The sequence below is a fragment of the Osmia lignaria genome, chromosome 16 (genome assembly GCF_051020975.1).
Source record: "Osmia lignaria lignaria isolate PbOS001 chromosome 16, iyOsmLign1, whole genome shotgun sequence".
In the NCBI taxonomy this organism is placed as follows: Eukaryota; Metazoa; Arthropoda; class Insecta; order Hymenoptera; family Megachilidae; genus Osmia; species Osmia lignaria.
Genome location: NC_135047.1, coordinates 8,790,750 through 8,810,438, shown reverse-complemented (window position 1 = coordinate 8,810,438; position 19,689 = coordinate 8,790,750). Strand labels below are relative to the sequence as shown.

General features: G+C 29.3%; 7 protein-coding genes across 9 annotated transcripts; 3 read left to right on the top strand and 4 right to left on the bottom strand.

The window, feature by feature from the left end:
* Window positions 1-256: 256 nt before the first annotated feature.
* On the top strand, window positions 257-5,007 carry LOC117601232 (Sterol regulatory element binding protein). Its single transcript, XM_034317751.2, has 8 exons — window positions 257-508; window positions 900-1,484; window positions 1,559-1,790; window positions 1,877-2,271; window positions 2,335-3,267; window positions 3,357-3,664; window positions 4,030-4,185; window positions 4,256-5,007. The coding sequence occupies exons 1-8, from the start codon at window positions 409-411 to the stop codon at window positions 4,607-4,609; spliced, it is 3,063 nt and encodes a 1,020-aa protein (XP_034173642.2). The 5' UTR covers window positions 257-408; the 3' UTR covers window positions 4,610-5,007.
* An 89-nt stretch (window positions 5,008-5,096) lies between these two features.
* Window positions 5,097-6,001, bottom strand: LOC117601236 (nuclear receptor 2C2-associated protein). Its single transcript, XM_034317758.2, has 3 exons — window positions 5,717-6,001; window positions 5,508-5,598; window positions 5,097-5,375 (listed from the first exon to the last, which is right to left on the bottom strand). Exons 1-3 carry the CDS (start codon window positions 5,752-5,754, stop codon window positions 5,097-5,099), a joined length of 408 nt encoding a protein of 135 aa, XP_034173649.1. The 5' UTR covers window positions 5,755-6,001.
* A 149-nt stretch (window positions 6,002-6,150) lies between these two features.
* Window positions 6,151-7,559, bottom strand: EMC8-9 (ER membrane protein complex subunit 8/9). Its single transcript, XM_034317757.2, has 5 exons — window positions 7,350-7,559; window positions 7,144-7,220; window positions 6,979-7,048; window positions 6,641-6,735; window positions 6,151-6,410 (listed from the first exon to the last, which is right to left on the bottom strand). The coding sequence occupies exons 1-5, from the start codon at window positions 7,557-7,559 to the stop codon at window positions 6,239-6,241; spliced, it is 624 nt and encodes a 207-aa protein (XP_034173648.1). The 3' UTR covers window positions 6,151-6,238.
* Window positions 7,456-11,111, top strand: Cdc10 (cyclin-dependent kinase 10). Of its 3 annotated transcripts, XM_034317753.2 has the most exons (7): window positions 7,891-8,111; window positions 8,243-8,397; window positions 8,476-9,076; window positions 9,150-9,446; window positions 9,534-9,667; window positions 9,746-9,792; window positions 10,970-11,111. In XM_034317753.2, exons 1-6 carry the CDS (start codon window positions 8,102-8,104, stop codon window positions 9,779-9,781), a joined length of 1,233 nt encoding a protein of 410 aa, XP_034173644.1. In that variant the 5' UTR covers window positions 7,891-8,101; the 3' UTR covers window positions 9,782-9,792; window positions 10,970-11,111. The 3 variants fall into 3 exon arrangements, with proteins under 3 accessions (XP_034173645.1, XP_034173644.1, XP_076549135.1); XM_034317754.2 differs by lacking the exons at window positions 7,891-8,111; window positions 10,970-11,111 and adding an exon at window positions 7,456-7,598 and having other exon boundaries at window positions 9,746-10,145; XM_076693020.1 differs by lacking the exon at window positions 10,970-11,111 and having other exon boundaries at window positions 7,893-8,111; window positions 9,746-10,145.
* On the bottom strand, window positions 10,226-11,146 carry CSP6 (chemosensory protein 6). Its single transcript, XM_034317759.2, has 2 exons — window positions 10,963-11,146; window positions 10,226-10,550 (listed from the first exon to the last, which is right to left on the bottom strand). Exons 1-2 carry the CDS (start codon window positions 11,144-11,146, stop codon window positions 10,360-10,362), a joined length of 375 nt encoding a protein of 124 aa, XP_034173650.1. The 3' UTR covers window positions 10,226-10,359.
* Window positions 11,147-12,209: 1,063 nt separating this feature from the next.
* LOC117601238 (ejaculatory bulb-specific protein 3) lies at window positions 12,210-13,177 on the bottom strand. Its single transcript, XM_034317760.2, has 2 exons — window positions 12,709-13,177; window positions 12,210-12,481 (listed from the first exon to the last, which is right to left on the bottom strand). Exons 1-2 carry the CDS (start codon window positions 12,869-12,871, stop codon window positions 12,312-12,314), a joined length of 333 nt encoding a protein of 110 aa, XP_034173651.1. The 5' UTR covers window positions 12,872-13,177; the 3' UTR covers window positions 12,210-12,311.
* A 184-nt stretch (window positions 13,178-13,361) lies between these two features.
* mute (gon-4 like protein muscle wasted) lies at window positions 13,362-19,635 on the top strand. Its single transcript, XM_034317750.2, has 15 exons — window positions 13,362-13,465; window positions 13,690-14,133; window positions 14,213-14,506; window positions 14,586-14,857; window positions 14,936-15,111; window positions 15,191-15,390; window positions 15,462-15,779; window positions 15,841-16,033; window positions 16,111-16,236; window positions 16,379-17,029; window positions 17,099-17,255; window positions 17,545-18,100; window positions 18,198-18,426; window positions 18,603-19,328; window positions 19,403-19,635. Coding segments are annotated over exons 1-15 (4,395 nt in total). The 5' UTR covers window positions 13,362-13,463; the 3' UTR covers window positions 19,454-19,635.
* The last annotated feature ends 54 nt before the right edge of the window (window positions 19,636-19,689 follow it).

Sequence of the window (19,689 nt, the reverse complement as noted above, 5' to 3'; positions counted from 1 at the left end):
GCCTTATTTATTTAAAATTTTTAATCTTTTTATTTTAATAATTTAAAATTAAATTACATAATTACAAAGAAAATTTACATTGTAATTGTTTTTTCTTAAGTACAAGATTTCAAAACTTAAGAATAAACTAATAGCTCAAAAAATTATTTGCAAAATGTTTCATGAAAATATTCATAATATTTGTCTTCATTAGAATGCGTCCACATTTTGCAATAAATTTTGTTAGTTTAGTAACACAAACTGACGTAATATCATCCGATCTTCAGAAGTTCTGTGATTGGATGCTGTAAAGGTCGGGTGATCGTTCGTAATTTGTGAGTTATTACGTTTGACATATAAGCGTGTCATTTTGTTTTAATCATTGTATTTATTTAATGAAAATAGATATTTAATATACAATAGCCCACAATGACAGATCCTGGAAGATGGTCATCGACACAGGATAATGATTTTTCTAGTTTTCAGTCAAACGATAGCTTCAATTTAAATGAAGTAACTGGTATCGATGGTATGTTGCATGTAGTATTTATCAAATTAAATTGTATCATTATATTTCAAATGTAATATAGTAAAATATCAAACCTTCTCTTATCCTTAAAATACAATTTACACTATTTATAATATATTTCCTTTTAATTCTTATTATACATGTTATAGTATTAAGAACCTTTTCTTCTTATAAAAATGATACATTGTATTTATTATTTGTGTTTATGTATTAAAAAATCATATTTAAGTAAAAACATAAAGGGTAATAATATAATAGTATAATGTTCAACTGCGAAATGCTATGAATTATATAAGAATTAATATAACTTTTAAGCCATGTAAGACATATAATAATATTAGTTCATGTGTATTTTAAATTTCTTTTAGAATATTTTATATTTTATTTACAGATCTCCTCACAAATTGTGAAAGTGAATTATTGAAAAATGAAAACCTATTTAGCGATGATGCATTACTCTCGCAATTGGATGATCCCCTAGCAATGGATGCAGAGGATTTAGATTTTTTAAACTTCAATGGCAGCGAAGAATTAAAAGATTTTAAAGAATTCCAAGATTTTAAAGATCCTAATATTATTAAATCTGTACCAAATGGAAATGTAATGATAACTCCAGTGGTAACAGAAAATACGCAACAGATTCCTTGTATGTCATCACAGCAACAAAAGCAGCAACCACAACTCCAAGATATAGCATCTATGAAAAATAGAGCACAAAGAATATCTGTTACACAAACACCTACGGTATTTAGTTCACAGTATGCTATTCCACAAAATGTGAACTTTAGTGTTCAGTCATCACCAGTTGTAACAATAGCACCGGTGACACAACAAAGACAGTTACTTTTACCAGCTAAACTTATCAAGTCAGAATCAGTTGTTTATTCTAGAGGCTCACAAGCTGTTACTTCAGCTTCTGTACCACATCAAATACATACTTTAGTAAATACTGCTAATGGAACTGTTTTAACCACTGGTAAGAATTCTATCGGTTGAATTGTTTATTATGTGCCAATAATGTTGATTACTTAAACATTTTTAATTACTTAGGTATTCCTGTTGTATTAGATACTGATAAAGTACAGATTAATCGTTTGAATACAGCTACTCATGTAGGTGTACCAAAAGTGAAAGAAGTAAAACGCAGTGCTCATAATGCTATAGAACGACGTTATAGAACATCAATCAATGATAAGATCATTGAATTGAAAAATATCATTGTTGGAGTGGATGCTAAGTTAAATAAATCAGCAATTTTAAGAAAGACTATTGATTATATTAGGTACATTATGTTAACAAATTTAATTAATTTTTTTTTTCAGGTACATCGTAAAATAGTAAAAATATTTATTAGTTTGAAAATTACAGATTTCTTCAGAATTCTAATACAAAATTAAAATCAGAGAACATGTCATTAAAAATGGCTGCGCAAAGACAAAATCTGCGCGATTTATTAGTATGTGGTGAACTTACACCACCTCGATCGGATTCAAGTGAACCATCCTTATCTCCGGCACCAGCGCCATTATCTCCACCTTCTCCATCATCGATCAAAGATGATCCAGATGTACTACAAAACATTCACTCTACGTCTGTCCTAACAAATCAAGGCATGAGAGATCATACCAGACTTACACTTTGTGGATTTATGCTCCTTTTGTTAGCATTTAATCCTTTGGGTTTTCTCATAAATAATGTTGGAAGATTCAACTCTGATTTTGCAAATACAAAACTAGACGGTCGCACGATACTGAATTATCAAGGTACAATATTATAATATAAACATATGTTAAATGTAATAATAAACAATACTAATTCTTTTTCAGATCAATCAGAAGTTGAAAATCCAATTTGGAGCAATGTGTTTCTATGGTTAACAAATGCTATACTTTTGATCGGTGGACTTTACAGATTACTGCTTTACGGCGATCCGATATTAACTTCTGATAGTAAATTGTTCCTTGAACTCCATCGATGGAGGCGTCAAGCGGAATTTAATATATCAAAAAATGAATATAGCCAAGCAAATCGCGATTTGCATCAATGTTTACAATATTTAGGTCGACCGTATCCATCGTCACGCGCAGAAGCTTGGCTAGCAATTATGTGGCAGATCATAAGACAGCTTCTTCATAAGTTATGGATTGGGAAATGGATATTGCACACTCATAAATGGTTTTCCGAAAAAACTACACGACAGCAAGCTGAAATATCAGCTATGGAAATAGCCATCATTTACCAACATATGCTTTGTTTACGTTTATCAGAAGGTTCTAAAAATGGAACATTATATCTTGCTTTTTCTGCAGTAAATTATGCAGAAGCCACTGGTGAATCTATGCCAAAATCATTATTGGCAGAAATATACATCAATGTTGCATTATGTTTCAAACAATCACCTTTACCATTTATTCATAAATATTACCTGGGTAAAGCGCGCGCGTTACTTTCATCGTGCGCAATTCCAGCGAAATTCAAGTGGATTATGAGCGATGACGGTACTAAATTTTTAGCATTCCAGAAATGGCAATATGGAGAACAATCAGATAATGAATTTACATCTCAAAGTAGTAAAGCTGATCCTTTGTCGTATGCATCACGTGCGTATAGAGATTACTTAATTGGATATTGTTTACGGATTTTAACTGGTACTGCAGGAGATACTCACTTATCCTCGATATTGGAGTATGGACAAACTATCATGTCCTCTGCTGGAGTAGATGCTGGTTTTTTATGCACTAACAAAGTTACAGCTACCCGTAAGTTAAAAAACAAATAAATTTTACGCAATAAATTTATTACAAGCATTTAATTTCATTTTTCTGTTTTATAATATCTAAAATTCTAGATTGCGAAGATGAAATTGGATTATGGTGGGGAGCAGTAATGTATGTAGCAGCATGTTGGAGATTAAAAGAAGATGATTCACAGGCATGGAGTATTGTTGAAAGTAAATTTCCTTACGAAAAAAATTATCAACTCTGTAATAATAACAGCAATACTAGTCCATTGCCGTATATTGTTTTAAACGCTTTGCAAGCAGCAAAAGCAACTACGAAAACAGCTTCGATGCGTTTTATTGATCAAGCAGGAATATTACTTGAGCAGAGTCTAGTTTATTATCATTGCAAGCAACAATCATTGCAAAATGTTTTGGTAAGATATCGAAATGTTGTAATTGTAATTTACAGATACACTATTTGAAAATTCAAAGTTCTTAACAAAATTCAGAGCAACAAATCAAATTAGAACTATGTAATTTTTTAGTTTTTCTATGTATTTATGTGAATTGCTTACCTGTTACAAGTGTGCATTGTAGTTGCATTGCATGAAATATAACTGTGCAATACTTCTACAGTGCAACTCCTGTGGCAGGTGTCAGCGCCATAGAGTAATATATATGTATATATGTCTACATACGCACATGTATACATATATATACATATAATTAAAATGTTTAAATCTTTAATATATTAAAATTTTATCTTGATGATGTATTTATCATTATACGTTATTTTCAGCTCACTCAATTGTGGATTTGTGATTGGTTACTTGAGATGCGAACTACATTTTGGCAAGAATTAGATGGCGATTTGGATAAATCAAATATAAATATATCACTTGGAGGTTTTCAACGTGATTTAGCTTGTCTGAGACAATTGTGTCAGCACATTCCAGTAAGTTTGAATATTTAAAATATTATTTATTTTCCATATTAACATTTATTAATTATCGCGTACTTTTTAGTCAACGATGGCGAGAGTATTTCTTTACGAAGCCACAGCACGTATAATGGCAGGAGCGACACCAGTAAAAACTCAAATATTATTAGACCGTAGTTTGCATCATAGAAATTCGCGTTCTTCAATTATCTGTGGAAAAGATCGTTCTCAGGATCAGTACAGTGGAGAAAGAGAACATGCAGTAGCTTTGTGCTTAGCATGTCGACATTTGCCTGCGTTGTTGTTGGCTTCGCCTGGAGAGCGTGCTGGTATGCTTGCAGAAGCTGCTAAAACTCTTGAAAGAGTAGGTGACAGAAAAAGACTTCAAGAATGTTATAAATTAATGCGACAACTAGGTCCAGCTATTTCTGCTAACTGATGCATCAAATAAAAAGGTATTCTCTTATTCATATAATATTGAGTACTACATGAAATCATTGTATATAAGTTTCAGTGCAGACGTGTTCTTTTTTTTAAAATATTTTTGTAATTTACTATTTATTACTTATTATGTAGATAGTTTATAATTTAAAGAATGCATATATTTTTATTGTGTACATCATGTACCTAGATATAATATAAATTATATATATATACTGGCCCGCGCGTGGCGGGCGAAATCTTAGCTATTGTAACGGGGGGCACTCGTGTCTCCACGTTACAATATATATATGTATTGATCAAATACATTTTAAAGTAAATGAGTAATTCATTATAACGTTTAGAGGACTATTAAGGCCTCTTGAAAGTCATAAATAAAGTTTTTAATATAGTAATTTCGGTTAGTATAACAGTGAATTATTATTATGTGTAAAAAATAAAACAATAATTTTATTTACTTCATTATAAAAATAATAACATATATCTTATAAATACAAAGCTAATTTATATATGATTATTCTACCAAAGAAATCAGTACTTTCATTAAACACAAATTTAAACGATTTTGCTTTTGCCGATTTCTTTAAATAAAATTTCTGTAATGTATTTTTATCTTCTGGATAAAATGATTCAAAAAATTCCGTATTTTTATAACCAATGTCTAGATGACAATTTTTGCCAACAAATCCTCCTTGAAATTCAATTTCAAATGAATTTACTTCACATTCTTGTTCAAAATTAATAATTATCCACTGTGGTGTTCCCTAAAATATATATTTCAATAGTATATAAATTCTGAAATTTATTGAAACATTTATTACTTATTATTAGGATATTTAAAAATCTATTAGTTTAAAGTAAATTTTGAAAATATTAAAATAAGTATATTTTCTTACTGCATCAGAGTTCCAACATGTATCAGGAGAATTGTCAAACATATAATTTCTTCCATATAACCGATTATTCTTGTTTAAAACTGAACTGACGCTGCATAAACAATTTTATTTTGTTATTAAATAAAATTTTGCGCAACTCATTTTTATTGATATTAAACATTAAAACTTTACTAAAATTAAAATATATATCCAATATTTTAATAGCTTACCGGCATTCAAATTTATGCTGTGTTAATAAACAAGTCATAATGAAATACAAATTATTTTACAATTTCCATGTATTCTAACCTCGAATATTCAACACTATATTTTAATTCATGGGCTAGAAATAGAAATACGTATGCATTTACTGTCCACTAATCATAAGAAGTCTCATGAGAATAAGGCAATGTGATTGGTCAAATTATCACATCTACTAATTAGGTTCGTGTAAAACCAGGGGGGTCAATCGATGGGTGCGTAGTATACCCTCTTGATCCTGTACCGTGTCGCAATACTTCTTGTAACAATAAGAGACATAAATTCCTTTAATGGTGATCTGTGCCTCGTTCTTTTAAATTGGTTGTATAGACAAGCAGGAAATTTAAATTAATTGGATTTAATATTTTTATTTCATGTCACTACTCCCAAATCAATTTTTATTTATAAGTTTATTTACATTAAATATTTCTAAATGCATTTAAAAAGCTTTGTTATAATTTAACAAAAAATGATGTTTCAATTAAATGTCTTTATTTGTATTTTTCCACAATTTCATCTATAATCTTGTTAATCTTGTAGTTTTGCCAATTAAGAGAAATATCATCAAGATGATTATCAAAATCTATAAGATTTTTATAATGTTCTGCTTTTAGTAAAGAATATAGTGCATCTGTATACATTACTCCTTTATCATAATATACACTACAACATAAAAGTATTTTATTAAACATAAAAATTTAAATATTTAAATTAGAACTGCCTAATTTCTTGCTCATAAGCAATACTCCCCTCCTGGGTTTTCTTTCTGTCTTCTGCTATTACCAGCTAAATAAGCTATTAGAGTCCAGAAGTAAAAGTAACTCAGGACAAAGTATCATTTGTGAGCAAAAAATTATGAAGCATTAATTTAAATAAATAGCTAAATGAATTACTCTGTTATATCTTTGAGTTTCCATTTGCCATCTATATACTGTGACACTCTTAATGGATTTGAATTCATACTGAGTGTTACTTCCTTGTTATCCACCTGATAAAAGAAAAAGAAAATGAACATATATAATCAGCTGTATTAAAATTATAATTATTAAGGATACAATCAGGTAATGTTCAAATATAATTTTCTAAACTGATTTTTTCCATTATTAATATAATACTGATGCTATTCAACATTTCTAATCTCCTTTCTTTTGTTACTTATTTGATTATTCAAAATGTAAAATACAAGTCATCATGACCATTATGGCATTCAATGTATTAACGAAACACTTACTGCAACAAGTAAAGCATTGCCATTGTTTTCTGCTATTTTGTCTGCTATTTTATGAGCAGGTTTATCTGTACTAAAGTGAAAGAAACAGTATTAAGAAAACAAATTAAATTATTATTATTATAAACTTTTAAAAGTTATGTGAAATGTTTCATAAAAATAAATTACCTTAAATCATTTATGTTTTCATTTGCAAAGTAATAACCTGCAAGTATTAAACCTTTGCTACCAGCATATTGGTCAACCTGAAAGTATTTTTATTTTCGTTTTTACAAATAAATGTAATTTCTTTTTATTAAATTTTTTAATTTATTGGAAGTTTGAACGATTATACCAATAATCTCTTAATTGTACTAGAGTATTCAAATATTTACCATAGTCAACGCGATTTCCGCCATAGGTGAGACATGAAGGCAGATATGAAACAATGGAATTGCGTCTTCAATACGTAATTCACCGGATTTTCCATCGGTTTTATTATTTTGTTTGGCTAACAATAAGCCATTTATTGCACAATGAGGATATTTAGCTGCATGCAAAATAATCTTACAATATGCACGACTAGAGAATGAGATGTCTGCCATTTTGACGCAGGTGTATATTTGTAAAAAGAATACAGTTATGTATGTATTACTGACATTTACATTCATTGAACTAATAAGTTACGTATATATATACATACAGGGTGATTTTCTTACGAGTTAACCTAAAAGTACTATCGATAAATTAATACTATCTATTTAAATGTTTTCATTTAAATTATCCATCCCGCATATACTTATTATTATCGAGTCAGATTGCTTTTACAAATAACCATTTACTTGAGAAAATTTTGTTCTATGTAATGAAATTTACGAAAACGCCTCTTGTGAACTAGGTATAATGTTTGCAAACTATTGAGTATCAGGTCTAACGATAGCGACACATTCCCCGCTGTTGCCCCTTTCCTCGTCAAAGTTTGAATTGATTCCGAGCATCGAAGTGTATGGTACATATAATAGTGTATTACTGGTCATGTTTAAGGGTAATTAATTGTTTTTATATATCTGTTTTTTGAACACGAATGTTCAAAAGAAGAATAAATATAATCCCAAAAATAATATTTTGTAAAAGAAAATAAATCATAATGACGAAAGGTATGATTTTATTTTATTATGGTTATGATACAAATATCAATAGAATAGGTTATGTATTTTTCTGTTTATTACATGTTTACAAAAAATGTAAATTTATAAATAACTTGTATAAATTCTAAATATTGTTTTAGACGAGACTTTGGACAAAAAATCAGTAGAAAACAATGATACTGATAAAAAAGCTATATCTGAAAGTGGTCCAGATCCATCAGCACCGATAACTCGAAGAGGAGTACTGACATCATTTTTAACTGGCAAACCTATGGAAATACCAGAACAAGATATTGTAAAGATTTTATTTATATCATAATTCAACTTCCATATGACTTTATTTATATAGCTACATTATTTTTCTTTTTTATAGTTGGGTAAATGTAGATTTGTGTCTGAATTTGAAAAATTAAATCGTATAGGAGAAGGCACATATGGTATCGTTTATCGAGCAAGAGATACTAAAAATGATAAAGTTGTAGCTCTAAAGAAGGTTCGAATGGAGCATGAGAAAGATGGTTTACCAGTTAGCGGCTTAAGAGAAATATCAGTACTTTTATCGTGTCGTCATGAAAATATAGTACACTTAAGAGAAGTAGTTGTAGGAAGAAGCTTAGAAAGCATATTTCTTGCTATGGAATATTGTGAACAAGACTTGGCAAGTTTATTAGATAACATGCAAGCCCCATTTTCAGAAAGTCAAGTCAAATGTATTGTTTTGCAAGTACTAAAGGGTTTACGTTATCTGCATCACAATTTTATTGTACACAGAGACCTGAAAGTGTCAAATCTTCTAATGACTGATAAAGGATGTGTAAAAATTGCTGATTTTGGATTAGCTAGGTGGTTTGGTTTACCTTTAAAACCAATGACACCAAGAGTAGTAACATTATGGTATAGAGCACCAGAATTATTGTTACAAGCAAAAACTCAAACAACTTCTGTCGATATGTGGGCTGCTGGATGTATCTTGGGTGAATAATTTTTGTTTCTTTTATTCATATGTAGTAGATAATTTATTGTAATGCAATTTTGTTTATATATTAGGGGAATTACTTGGACATCGACCTTTATTACCTGGACGATCGGAAATTGCGCAACTGGAATTGATCGTTGACTTATTGGGTACTCCAAGTGAAGCAATTTGGCCAGAATTTAATACACTTCCAGCATTACAAAACTTTACATTGAAGCAACAACCATATAATAATTTAAAACAGAGATTTCCATGGTTAAGTGCTGCCGGTTTAAGATTATTAAATTTCTTATTTATGTATGATCCAAAGAAAAGAGCTACTGCAGAAGAATGTTTACAAAGCAGTTATTTTAAAGAAGCCCCTTTACGTGAGTAATACAAAAAAATGTTCATTCCACGATACTTTATCGATTAAAAATGAATTACTATGTACTAAATATGATTCTTTTTTATAGCATGTGATCCTAAGCTTATGCCTACATTCCCGCAACACAGAAATATGAAAAAAGCTGCTCCGACAAAGGAAACTAGAGAACCAGAGACAAATGTTACAGATCAGACTAATAATTTGCCTGCAATTTCAGATCTTGTAAGTTTGGTATATGAATGTTTAATTATACTTTTATAAATTATCCGAGTATTAAAAATGAATGATTTTTCTTTTCAGCTTGGATCGCTTGTTAAGAAGAGACGAGTTGAATGAACTTTAAAACTGTAATTCTACTCCTAATTTCGAATATAATCTAAACAGTATCGTTTTTCAATTATAAATATTACTTAAACTTTTCATTAAAAATATGAATTTATTCTTAAGTAGGTTTTTAAAACAAATGTACTTTATTCGCGAACATCTATAAAATTATGGTCATTATTATTGCTTCATTTATCGATAGTATTTCAAATGCATAAAAACCCAAGGGAAAATATTTAAATTCAAAATCGTAATTGATGAAAGACGTCGAATTAATTTTCGTTTCGCGTTAAAAATACCAATTTCCTTCGATGTTTGATGTTGGGAATTTTAAATTAACATAAACAAATTAATTGATTAATATTTGCAGTTACATTTACCACTTTCGTATTTTTTATTATAGGTTTCTTATATCTAATACATTAATGTACGAAATAATAAAAAAATTTGGTTCAATTTGGCACCTAATATAAAATCCCTAAAGAATTTTATGTGTCCTTTTGAACATTACAAACTACATGTATGTTTTAATTATTTTAATTATACAAATTAAATCGTATTTCTTAATATTAAATTTATAAATAACAAATTTATGTCTTTTTGGCAGCTTGGGTATTTTCGTAACGCTTCATGTATTCCCCATTAGGATCGTATCTTGCAGTAAGTCGTTCCCAATCTGTAGGCCTTTTAATTCTGAGATGATTTATTACCTTTTCTGCAGTAATTTTCTGTTTTTCATTACATTTACTGCAACCCGTAGACAACGCATCTGGTAATGTTCCTAAAATGATAAATTTACAAATTAGTTAAGAAATCTTACATATATTTAAGGAGAAATAAAAAATGATTTTACGTTTAAATACATATAACCAGAACTTGAATGTTATTTAAGAAAGTTCGATGTAATCCGAACGAGAAAGTTCAAGTTACGTAATAAAAAGAGGGAGAGTAAGTTGAACTCTGTCGTAATCGTTGCAGCAAATGTACGTAGAAATTTCGTATATGTCCAAACATTAACGTTTATGTAAAAAAGAAAATTTATTTGTTTAACATACATTTCGCTTTAAGGCCGATTGATTTTGCTCGTTTGGAACATAAAAAATACGAAAGTGGTAAATGTAACTGCAAATATAAATACAAATACTGCAAGTATAAAATCAGGACTTGTATGAAATTAAATAACTGGTACTTACTTTTCAGTTCTCTACCCTCGTTGGTACAAGGCCCTTCACCCAACATACATTTAATGTAATTGGTAAGAACACGTCCATTTTGAAGTATCCTATCAACGTCGACGTCGTCGTATTTACTTGGATATTTTTCAACTGCTACACAACTTGTTACAATTAAGCTGAATAGCAGAAAGTAAACTTTCATGTTGTGGCGAATATGTCTTTACCAATTCTTAACTTGAAAAAATAAAAATGGGGTACAGCAGCAGCAGCAGCAGCAGCAGAAATAATTAGAAATTATTCTATGGAATTACGATAACAAAACAAGAAAGACCGAATGAATTCTCTTTGAAAAGTATCCTCCAGCGTGGAAAGTAAAATGCTGTTTGTAACCGTCGAGTAAGCTACCGAATTATATATGTAGCTGAACGCAGAGGATATTGGGGGGAGTGGATATACATGTTACTCGAGGATATTGTATATGTACGTATTTTTAAACGATCCTTGTCAAACGACGTTATTAAGATACAAAGAATAGGTGTTCATTGAAAAGGTAACAAATGTATTTGATTTATTTCGAATTAATTAATGTGTAATGTATTACAACGAGTACTTTTGGCTGAATGGAAATAAAATAGTGGTTTGAATGAATCGTTGATAGTAGAGTAGAGGCGAGCCGGTAACAAGCACACTAATCTATACAATGCGCTGTGTATTGTTTTATTTTATTCAATTTCAAATAAGTAAATGTTCTGTATCCGATTATTACACAAGATTGATTTATTATTGGTTATTACTTGAAATTTTGCTGACGATCTGTCGATTTTGTTCGTGACCTACAAAACATTTCCTCTTATGAAGCAATATTTCTTTTTTCTCAACAATACGCTCTTACAATACCTACTTACATATGTGTTCGAATTTTTATTTAAATATAATAAAGTATCATATCACGATATGATGTTAGTAACATACATATGTACATACGTAGAAGCAACATGAAGTTGCTAAATCTTCTACTATATGATAGAATATCTGGTTCATGTTATGTGTGTAAGTTTCGACATTAGAATCATCGCATTGATTAATATGCTGGTCGTATCATGATTTCAGCTAACTTTTTATCCTTCAACTATCTATATTGCGAAAAACTGACTGTCGAAGCTTTCTATCGTACAGGTATCCCTTAAGGGATAGAACCTTCGTTCTATACAAATTATTTTGTTCAAATTTTTGAAGGGGTTGATAGAAAAAAGAGTAAAAGAAAACAAATTGTTAATATGAAATTGTTAATATTTTATTGTTCGTTTCAAGGTCCATCAAAATTTATCAGTAGAATACGACGCTCCTCCTTCGTTACTGTCATTTTATTAAGTTCTTCTGTAATTTTTATAATACGGCATTGCTGTATAACGTTGTACAATAATATGCCACTCGTTTGGATAATTTTCTTTCATAAATGCGATCAATGTGCGTGCGTGTGCCATTTGTCGAGGTGTACAACGACGGCAATGATTATTCAAAGCTTCCGGTAATAACTCTGTACAAATTGTAATGAAAATTATTCAAAAATTCATTGAAATCTATTATTAACATTTAATAAGTATTATGTATGTAATAAGTAATTAAATAGAATATCCGTCGCAGTCAGAGAACATCCATCTTTCAAAGATCAAGTGCCATTGAATTCATAACACATATTTTAGTTTAATTTTCCGTGATACAAGAAAAATTACTTGAATTAGTTATTTTAATTTCATTTCTTACCTTTGATTTTCCTTCCCACAACATCACAATGGCCTTGACCCAAAATACAATTAATTTGTTTTTGCACGTAACGCCTATCGTTCAAAAGATTCGAAATATCTTGCGCCTCGACAAAGATTGTTATTGCAAAAGCAGTTAAAAAAAGAAAGATTAGAAATTTCATTTTCAATTGCAAATATCAAACGATAAATTAAACTATGTTTATTTTCCGTAAATTAATAACTAAGGCACTTAGTCCTTGCCTAATGTACGAATTCGAAATTTTGAAAAGAAAACTAGCTATCTCAAGCGCTAGAACGTCTCTTTATATATTATCTTCCACCTCTAGAGGGGTGATTAAGGTATGTAAATGGACAATAATAGTTTATGTATTTCCGTTAATTTCACTTTCTAATTGATTTATGAAAAATAGTTTTATGGGAAATCGCGATAACATGAATTTTCTTTTCTTCACACAAATGACATTGTAGATAATATTAAATTACCTGGTAGGAGGGTGAGTTCCTGTTTTCGATAGCAGCGCCATCTATACAAAAACGGCGCAAACTACTCGACGAGTTACCGACTTATCGACCATTCCTTCGGCAGTCGGTAAGTCGTCTTGTAGTTTCCGCCACCTCCCGATAGGCGGCGCTAGTGTTCTCTTGTTTCGGAACACTGTTATGTATTATGTGAGATTTTGTAATCAAAAGTATGATAGAAAACGTATGAGAGTGATTACTCCGGTATTATTTATCAGCAAAGTTTGCTAAAAAATGTACGTAATTATTTAAATATTTGGCTGTTGTCTGATATGGGTCCCATGCATATTAGAGTACCGTATAAAAATAAATGACGTACACAATCATACACGCAAAAATAAGTTAGGTTAGATTCTATACCATGGGACCCATATCAGACAATCTCCAAATATTTCTTATAAAAATATATAACATGCTCTATATAATATAATACAAGCATTAATTAGGATTTTAATTTTAGGGAAGAATCTACAAAAGAAAATATTGTTGAGAAAGAAGTAAATCTGAATTGTTCTTCTGTTTCTTTAAATGAATCTCCAAAAAAATGTAATCTGTCGTTTTCATTTAACTTTGATTTTGATGATGTGAACAATGATGAATCGTCTGACTCTGAAACTCCAGACTTACAAATTGACGTCTCTGAAGTTGACAATTATGAGCCTTCAAGTAAACATAAAAGAGATGCTGTTGAAGAAACTTGTTCAGTCATTAATGAGATGGAAGAAGAAATTGAAAGGCAACTTGATGCTAAAGCAGCTAAAATTAATCTTACAGCTACCAATGTAAAGAATATCTTAAAGCATGTTATTACCAATGAACATGTAATGGCAATGGTTAAAAATCGTCTTTATGATACAGAAGATGATGTACTTTTTGAACCAAAATTAACAAGAGCAAAGGCCAAGTATGATTATATGAAATATGTCTTGTATGTTTTATGACCATGCTAAATATTTTTTTTAATTGAAAATATTTTAATACAGAGAATTAGCAGCAGCTCAAGTTAATATACCATGGCCAATAACTTCAGTGAAAAAAGCTTCATCAGAAGTACAAGTACTTATTGAAGAAGAATTACCAGAAGATTCTTCTGATGAAGAGTACAATCCAGAACAAGATAAACAAAGTGATGATGAAAGAGAAGCAGAAAATTCTACAAATAGCGATGTAGAGTCTCAACCATTAACACCGTTAAATCAATGCGATACATTTGGAGTTGAACAAGATAAATCATCGAATGTTCAGTACGATCCAGAAGGAATTTTTAAAATTCCAAAGTAAATCATTAATCAATATAATTATATAGAAATAAATGATTATAGTAAAATTATAATTACATGTAAGCATATGTTTTAGTATACCTCATGTTCCAACAGAAGAAGAAAGTATTGGTCAAAGAACACGTTCAAAACTTTGCTTGAGTGAAACACCTTTAGAACAGATTGAACAGGCATTTATACCACCTGATATAACGACTGATATGTATGATTGGGATTGTGAGGTAGATGAAGATTGGGATAACTTTTTAAAAGAATTCACTCAACCGTTAACTCAAGAACCTACAACAGAAGATGATCCAGAAGCAGATCCAGAATATAATATTTTAGAAGATGAAGAAACAGATTTTCGTATGTAAATATACTGGGCATCGTAAATTTTTTTAAATAGTACGTATTATCAAAATAATTAAAATATTATATTTATAGTTGATAAAGAAGAACTACGAGCTGATAAAGCTGTAAAAGTTACCCGGAAGGAATTAAATAACTTGATCGCAGAATTATTCGAATTTACTGATGCCTTCTCGAAAGAAGAACAGGAAATTTCAAAAAAAAGAAAGTCGTCAGAAAATATAAATTCTTCTGCTGAAAATAATATTATGGTATGGAAAGTAATGTATTTACGTTTTAATTACAAGTAGTTATGTTTTTTAATTAGAGATGTAATTTGTTCTGTTTTAGAATTGTTCTGTAACAGACTTACTACCTGCTTATAAAGAGCCTGAGATTCCTAATTTAATAAATTCTGAGCAGCGAGAATTATTAGCAATTCAATTTCAGCAACATGTTCAGTTAACTGTACAACATTTTGCTATGACATACATGCATCCAGATTTACATGCACATTCAAAAACATGCAAGCAGCTTATAAACAGTGTAAAGTAAGTTTATAATTAAACAGCTTATTAACACGTAAAATATATGTTTATTTACACTTTATATATTATATTAGGTATTTAAGCAATGGTCCTAATTCTGCATTTAATGCAACAAATTTACCAGATGCTTTAAAATTAGTGTCTGATTGGGAAAATAAATTTTTGGATAATAAATTCTACGAAGATTTTAAAAAAACTTTTGCAGATGAGGATGCAATTAAAAAGATATATCAATCAAATAAATGGAAATACGTTCCCAAATTTCATCCCGATTTAAAAAAGTTATTTTTAGAAAGTAAAGCTTTAATGTATCCGCAACTTTTACCTCAAATACCTTTTCGAAGTGAATTAATGAAATTCGTACGTTCTCCGTACCTAAAATCTGAAGAAAAGTGAGTACAATGATACGCATGATAAAAATTAAATCACAATTAATTGAAACTCTATTTTTAGTTTAATCGCATTAGGTTTAGAACAGTTTATCCCTTTTGTTGCATCAAAGCCAAGAAAATTTAAAAGTAAAAAGGCTCAATTTATAGATGCAATTCAATTAATTATTCAGTATTTAGTACCATGTAGAGAACCTCAAGGAGTTCTTTTTCATGTTCAAAAAAGGCGTTATGCGAAAGAAGCGAATCCAATAAAGGTAATTTTAGCCCTTTTTCTTCCTTATAAACATACAATTTACGAGATAAATTTTAAAAACTAAAAATATCGTTTCAGTATTATTTCGAAAAAGGCTCTGCTCCTAGAACAATACATTACATAACGTTAGAATGCGATCTTAGAGCACCTAAAGATCAACCAATAAATCTTTTACCCGTAGAATGGCAAACTTATCTTAATAATGTAAGTGATAAGCTTAATTAAGTATCTTATATATTTTCTTTCTATTTAATGAATATATTTTTTATACAATTTTTTTAAGTATAAGAAATAATAATTTTTAAACATTTCAATACAAAAATAACATATATATGATTTTACACAGACAGAGCAAAAAATTGATTTACTTAAACGAAAACATATATTGAATTCATATAACGATCTTGTGAAAAAGAATTGTTCAACAAGCGAAAATAATAAAAATTTCACCGCTACTTCCAATACTCAATCTTTATGTAACCCAAATGTTAATGAATTACCAAAGATATTACCTGCAAATATCAATAAAAAAACAGAAAGTAAAGCTATAACAGAAGACAATTCAAAAGTAAATGAAAATACTTACTCTAATGACCTGACAAAAACACCAACAAATAAAACAAATGCTGTATTACATCATTCTGATATGGTATGTAATAAAGAGCATATATTACATGAAAATAATTTTTCGAAAACCACAATCACAGAAAACGATAAAGAAAAAAACATAGATGAAAATATTGAAATCGTTCAAAACGACGAATTTCTAAATTCAAAAAGTAGTAAACTTTCTAAAAAATCTGACGTGGTACAAGAGTTACCTCCGTTAAGAAAGACTACGCCTAGATTAGCAAAGACAAGAAGTGCTCAAAATATGAAGTTAATGGCCCAAGTTTTAGGATCGAAAGGATTATCATCTAATTATAATACTTTAAAAACCAAAGAGAAAAGCGAGTTAGATAAAAACTCAGAGAAAGTGTTAAGCTTGCCAAAAATTGTAGGTAAGAGTATTTCTTATTATACTCGAATAAAGTAAAAGTTTCAAATATTTTCTATTTTCTTACAGGATAGTGAGGAGGAAATAGCAGAATTAATGTTAGCCAGTACCACTATAAAAAAAGATTCTATTAATAGAAAGAAAGCTAAAGAAGCTAGAGAATTAGAAAATATTAAAAGGCTTCTTGAATCTGAAAATCCATTAAATGAAGAAGCAAGAGGATCAAGTATGTTGTACATATTGATATTAATCATTGGCGTAACTAGGTAGGGACTTGCTCACCCAACCTTGTGAACTGGTTCTCTCATTATTTTGAGATCTTGTTTTTAAAAACAAAGCGTATAATAATGTTCTTATTTTGTGAAATTCGTATTACTATTAGAATTAAACAGTATTAAACATTTGACACTATTAATAAAACTAAACGACCTAGCTCACCTCAGAAAAGAATCCTAGTTATGCTAATGATTTTAGTACATTTTAATAAAACATTAATAACTTGTCATTTTATACAGAATTTGCAGCATCGTATCTTCAAAAATTGCATTTAACATTAGAATTTAGTAATCCAGAAATCTTTCGATCCGTGATAAAATTATATTTAGATTATTATGAAAAATTGGAGAGTATTAATCAAATGGAAAATGAGCTACCCTTTTCTAGTACATCACAGTCTTTGCAGAATGAAGAAATTAATGAAATAAATGCAAAGAATAAAGACGCAATTACTATTAATTTATATCGGAATGTGTGTGAAAAATTACACGAATATCCTGAGCTTTGTACAGACTTTTTGTTATTTTTAAAGCCGCATCAAGCTGCAATGATAGATAAGTCAGTGGAGTATATAATGCTTCAAAAAATGAGCGAATTTATTAATGTAGTTCAAATATATTTTGCTAAACAACCTTCTCGTATTGCAAAAATAATGCAAGCTATTACACAACTTTCATCTGATCCTCAAACAACTTTAGAACATGTTCATACAGCCATGAATCCTATACTTAAAGGACATCCATTAGTTATGGATTTATTTTTACAAATATTACCTACCGCGAAACCACCAGAAAGGTAGTGCTTGTAATGTAATTAAGTATAAAAATGATTTGTATATTATGCTATAAAAAACTAAAGGTATGAGTGTTTAACACATCTTATTATTTTTTAGTTTATTTGCATCGCATATGTTTGAAAATTTAACATGTCCAATGGGGCCATATGATAAAAATAAAGTTTATACAGAAGACGCCGCAGAATTATATGAAAACGTTGAATTATCTGTGTTAGCATCTCAGGAAGATCCTTATGGCGGAGAAAACTGCAGATGCAATTGCCATAGCGGCGATGACACTACTTTTAAGAATATTTCGGAACACTGTGTATCTTGTGGTACAAGGGTAAATTATTATTTTTTTTATTTAACTTATTGAAGTAGCTTCAAATATGTAACACAACGAAAATTATTATTCATGAACCGTAAAAAATGAACAGTTTTTTATTATTATTATTATTTGAGGCTACATAGTGGTAAATACAAAAATTAATAATTAATATTACTTAATTATTTGAACAGTTTCTCAATGGCAAAATTTATCTTCAAACATCCGAAGGTCTAAGGCCTGCTAAAATTATTTTTCCTGGAGCTGATGAAGAAAAATTAGAAAATCTTGCTCGTGTATCTTTAAAAACGGTTGACAAATTCGTTCCATCTATTTCCTCTAGACAACGAAGAAAATCTTCCAAAAATGAATTCCATTCTGATGAACAATTAATGTCAAAAAGTTCATCTACTAAAGAAAATGAAGAAGGAGGAAAACTAATAGTGAAATCTAAGAAAAATATAAAGTCTCCATCAAAATCTGGAGATCAAAAGAGATGTTTGAAGAGATCAGTTAGCGAGATAGATTATATGCATGTAAATACTAAAAGAATACGTATAACACAATGTAAGAATAAAAAGGAAAAGAAAATTGATAAAGATATGAAAGTGAAAGACACGAATTCATACGATCTTGAGTATGTGAAAGTTAATGAATCTTCGTGTGAAGATTCGAAAGATTCTGCAAAAGAGATAACAGAGGACACAGCATACGTAAAAGCTAATGCGTTAGATAATAATGTAAATAAAATTAATTTATCTAATGAAATAAGAAATACTGTTAATTTAAATATTAATGTAAATGCTGAACCATGGACACGGCAAGAGGATATGATACTACTGCAAACTATTAAAAAGGAATATTCTGAAAATTCATTAGCTATGGTTAGTAAAACATTAGGAAATCGTACAATTGATCAAGTAAGTTCTCTTATGTTATTTTGTATATTTCGTTATAACATATGTATGTAATTAACATTCAAATTTTTCTGTAGGTAAAAGAAAGATGTCAAACGCTTCTTCTGTTGTTAGAAAAGATGATGTAAGTTTATACTGAAGTCTTATTATTTATTTGTTTTATTTTTGAATAAATAAAGGCAGTATTTATTTTAAGAAAATACTAAAATAAAGTATTACTTCCTATAAGATATCAGTTCTTTTTGTAATCCAATTTTAATAAGAATTAAAATATTATTAAAATATCAATATTTATATGAACGTGATTAATTACTAAAAACCAAAACATTTGTATACGTAATATAGTAAATAAAACTGTGTATAT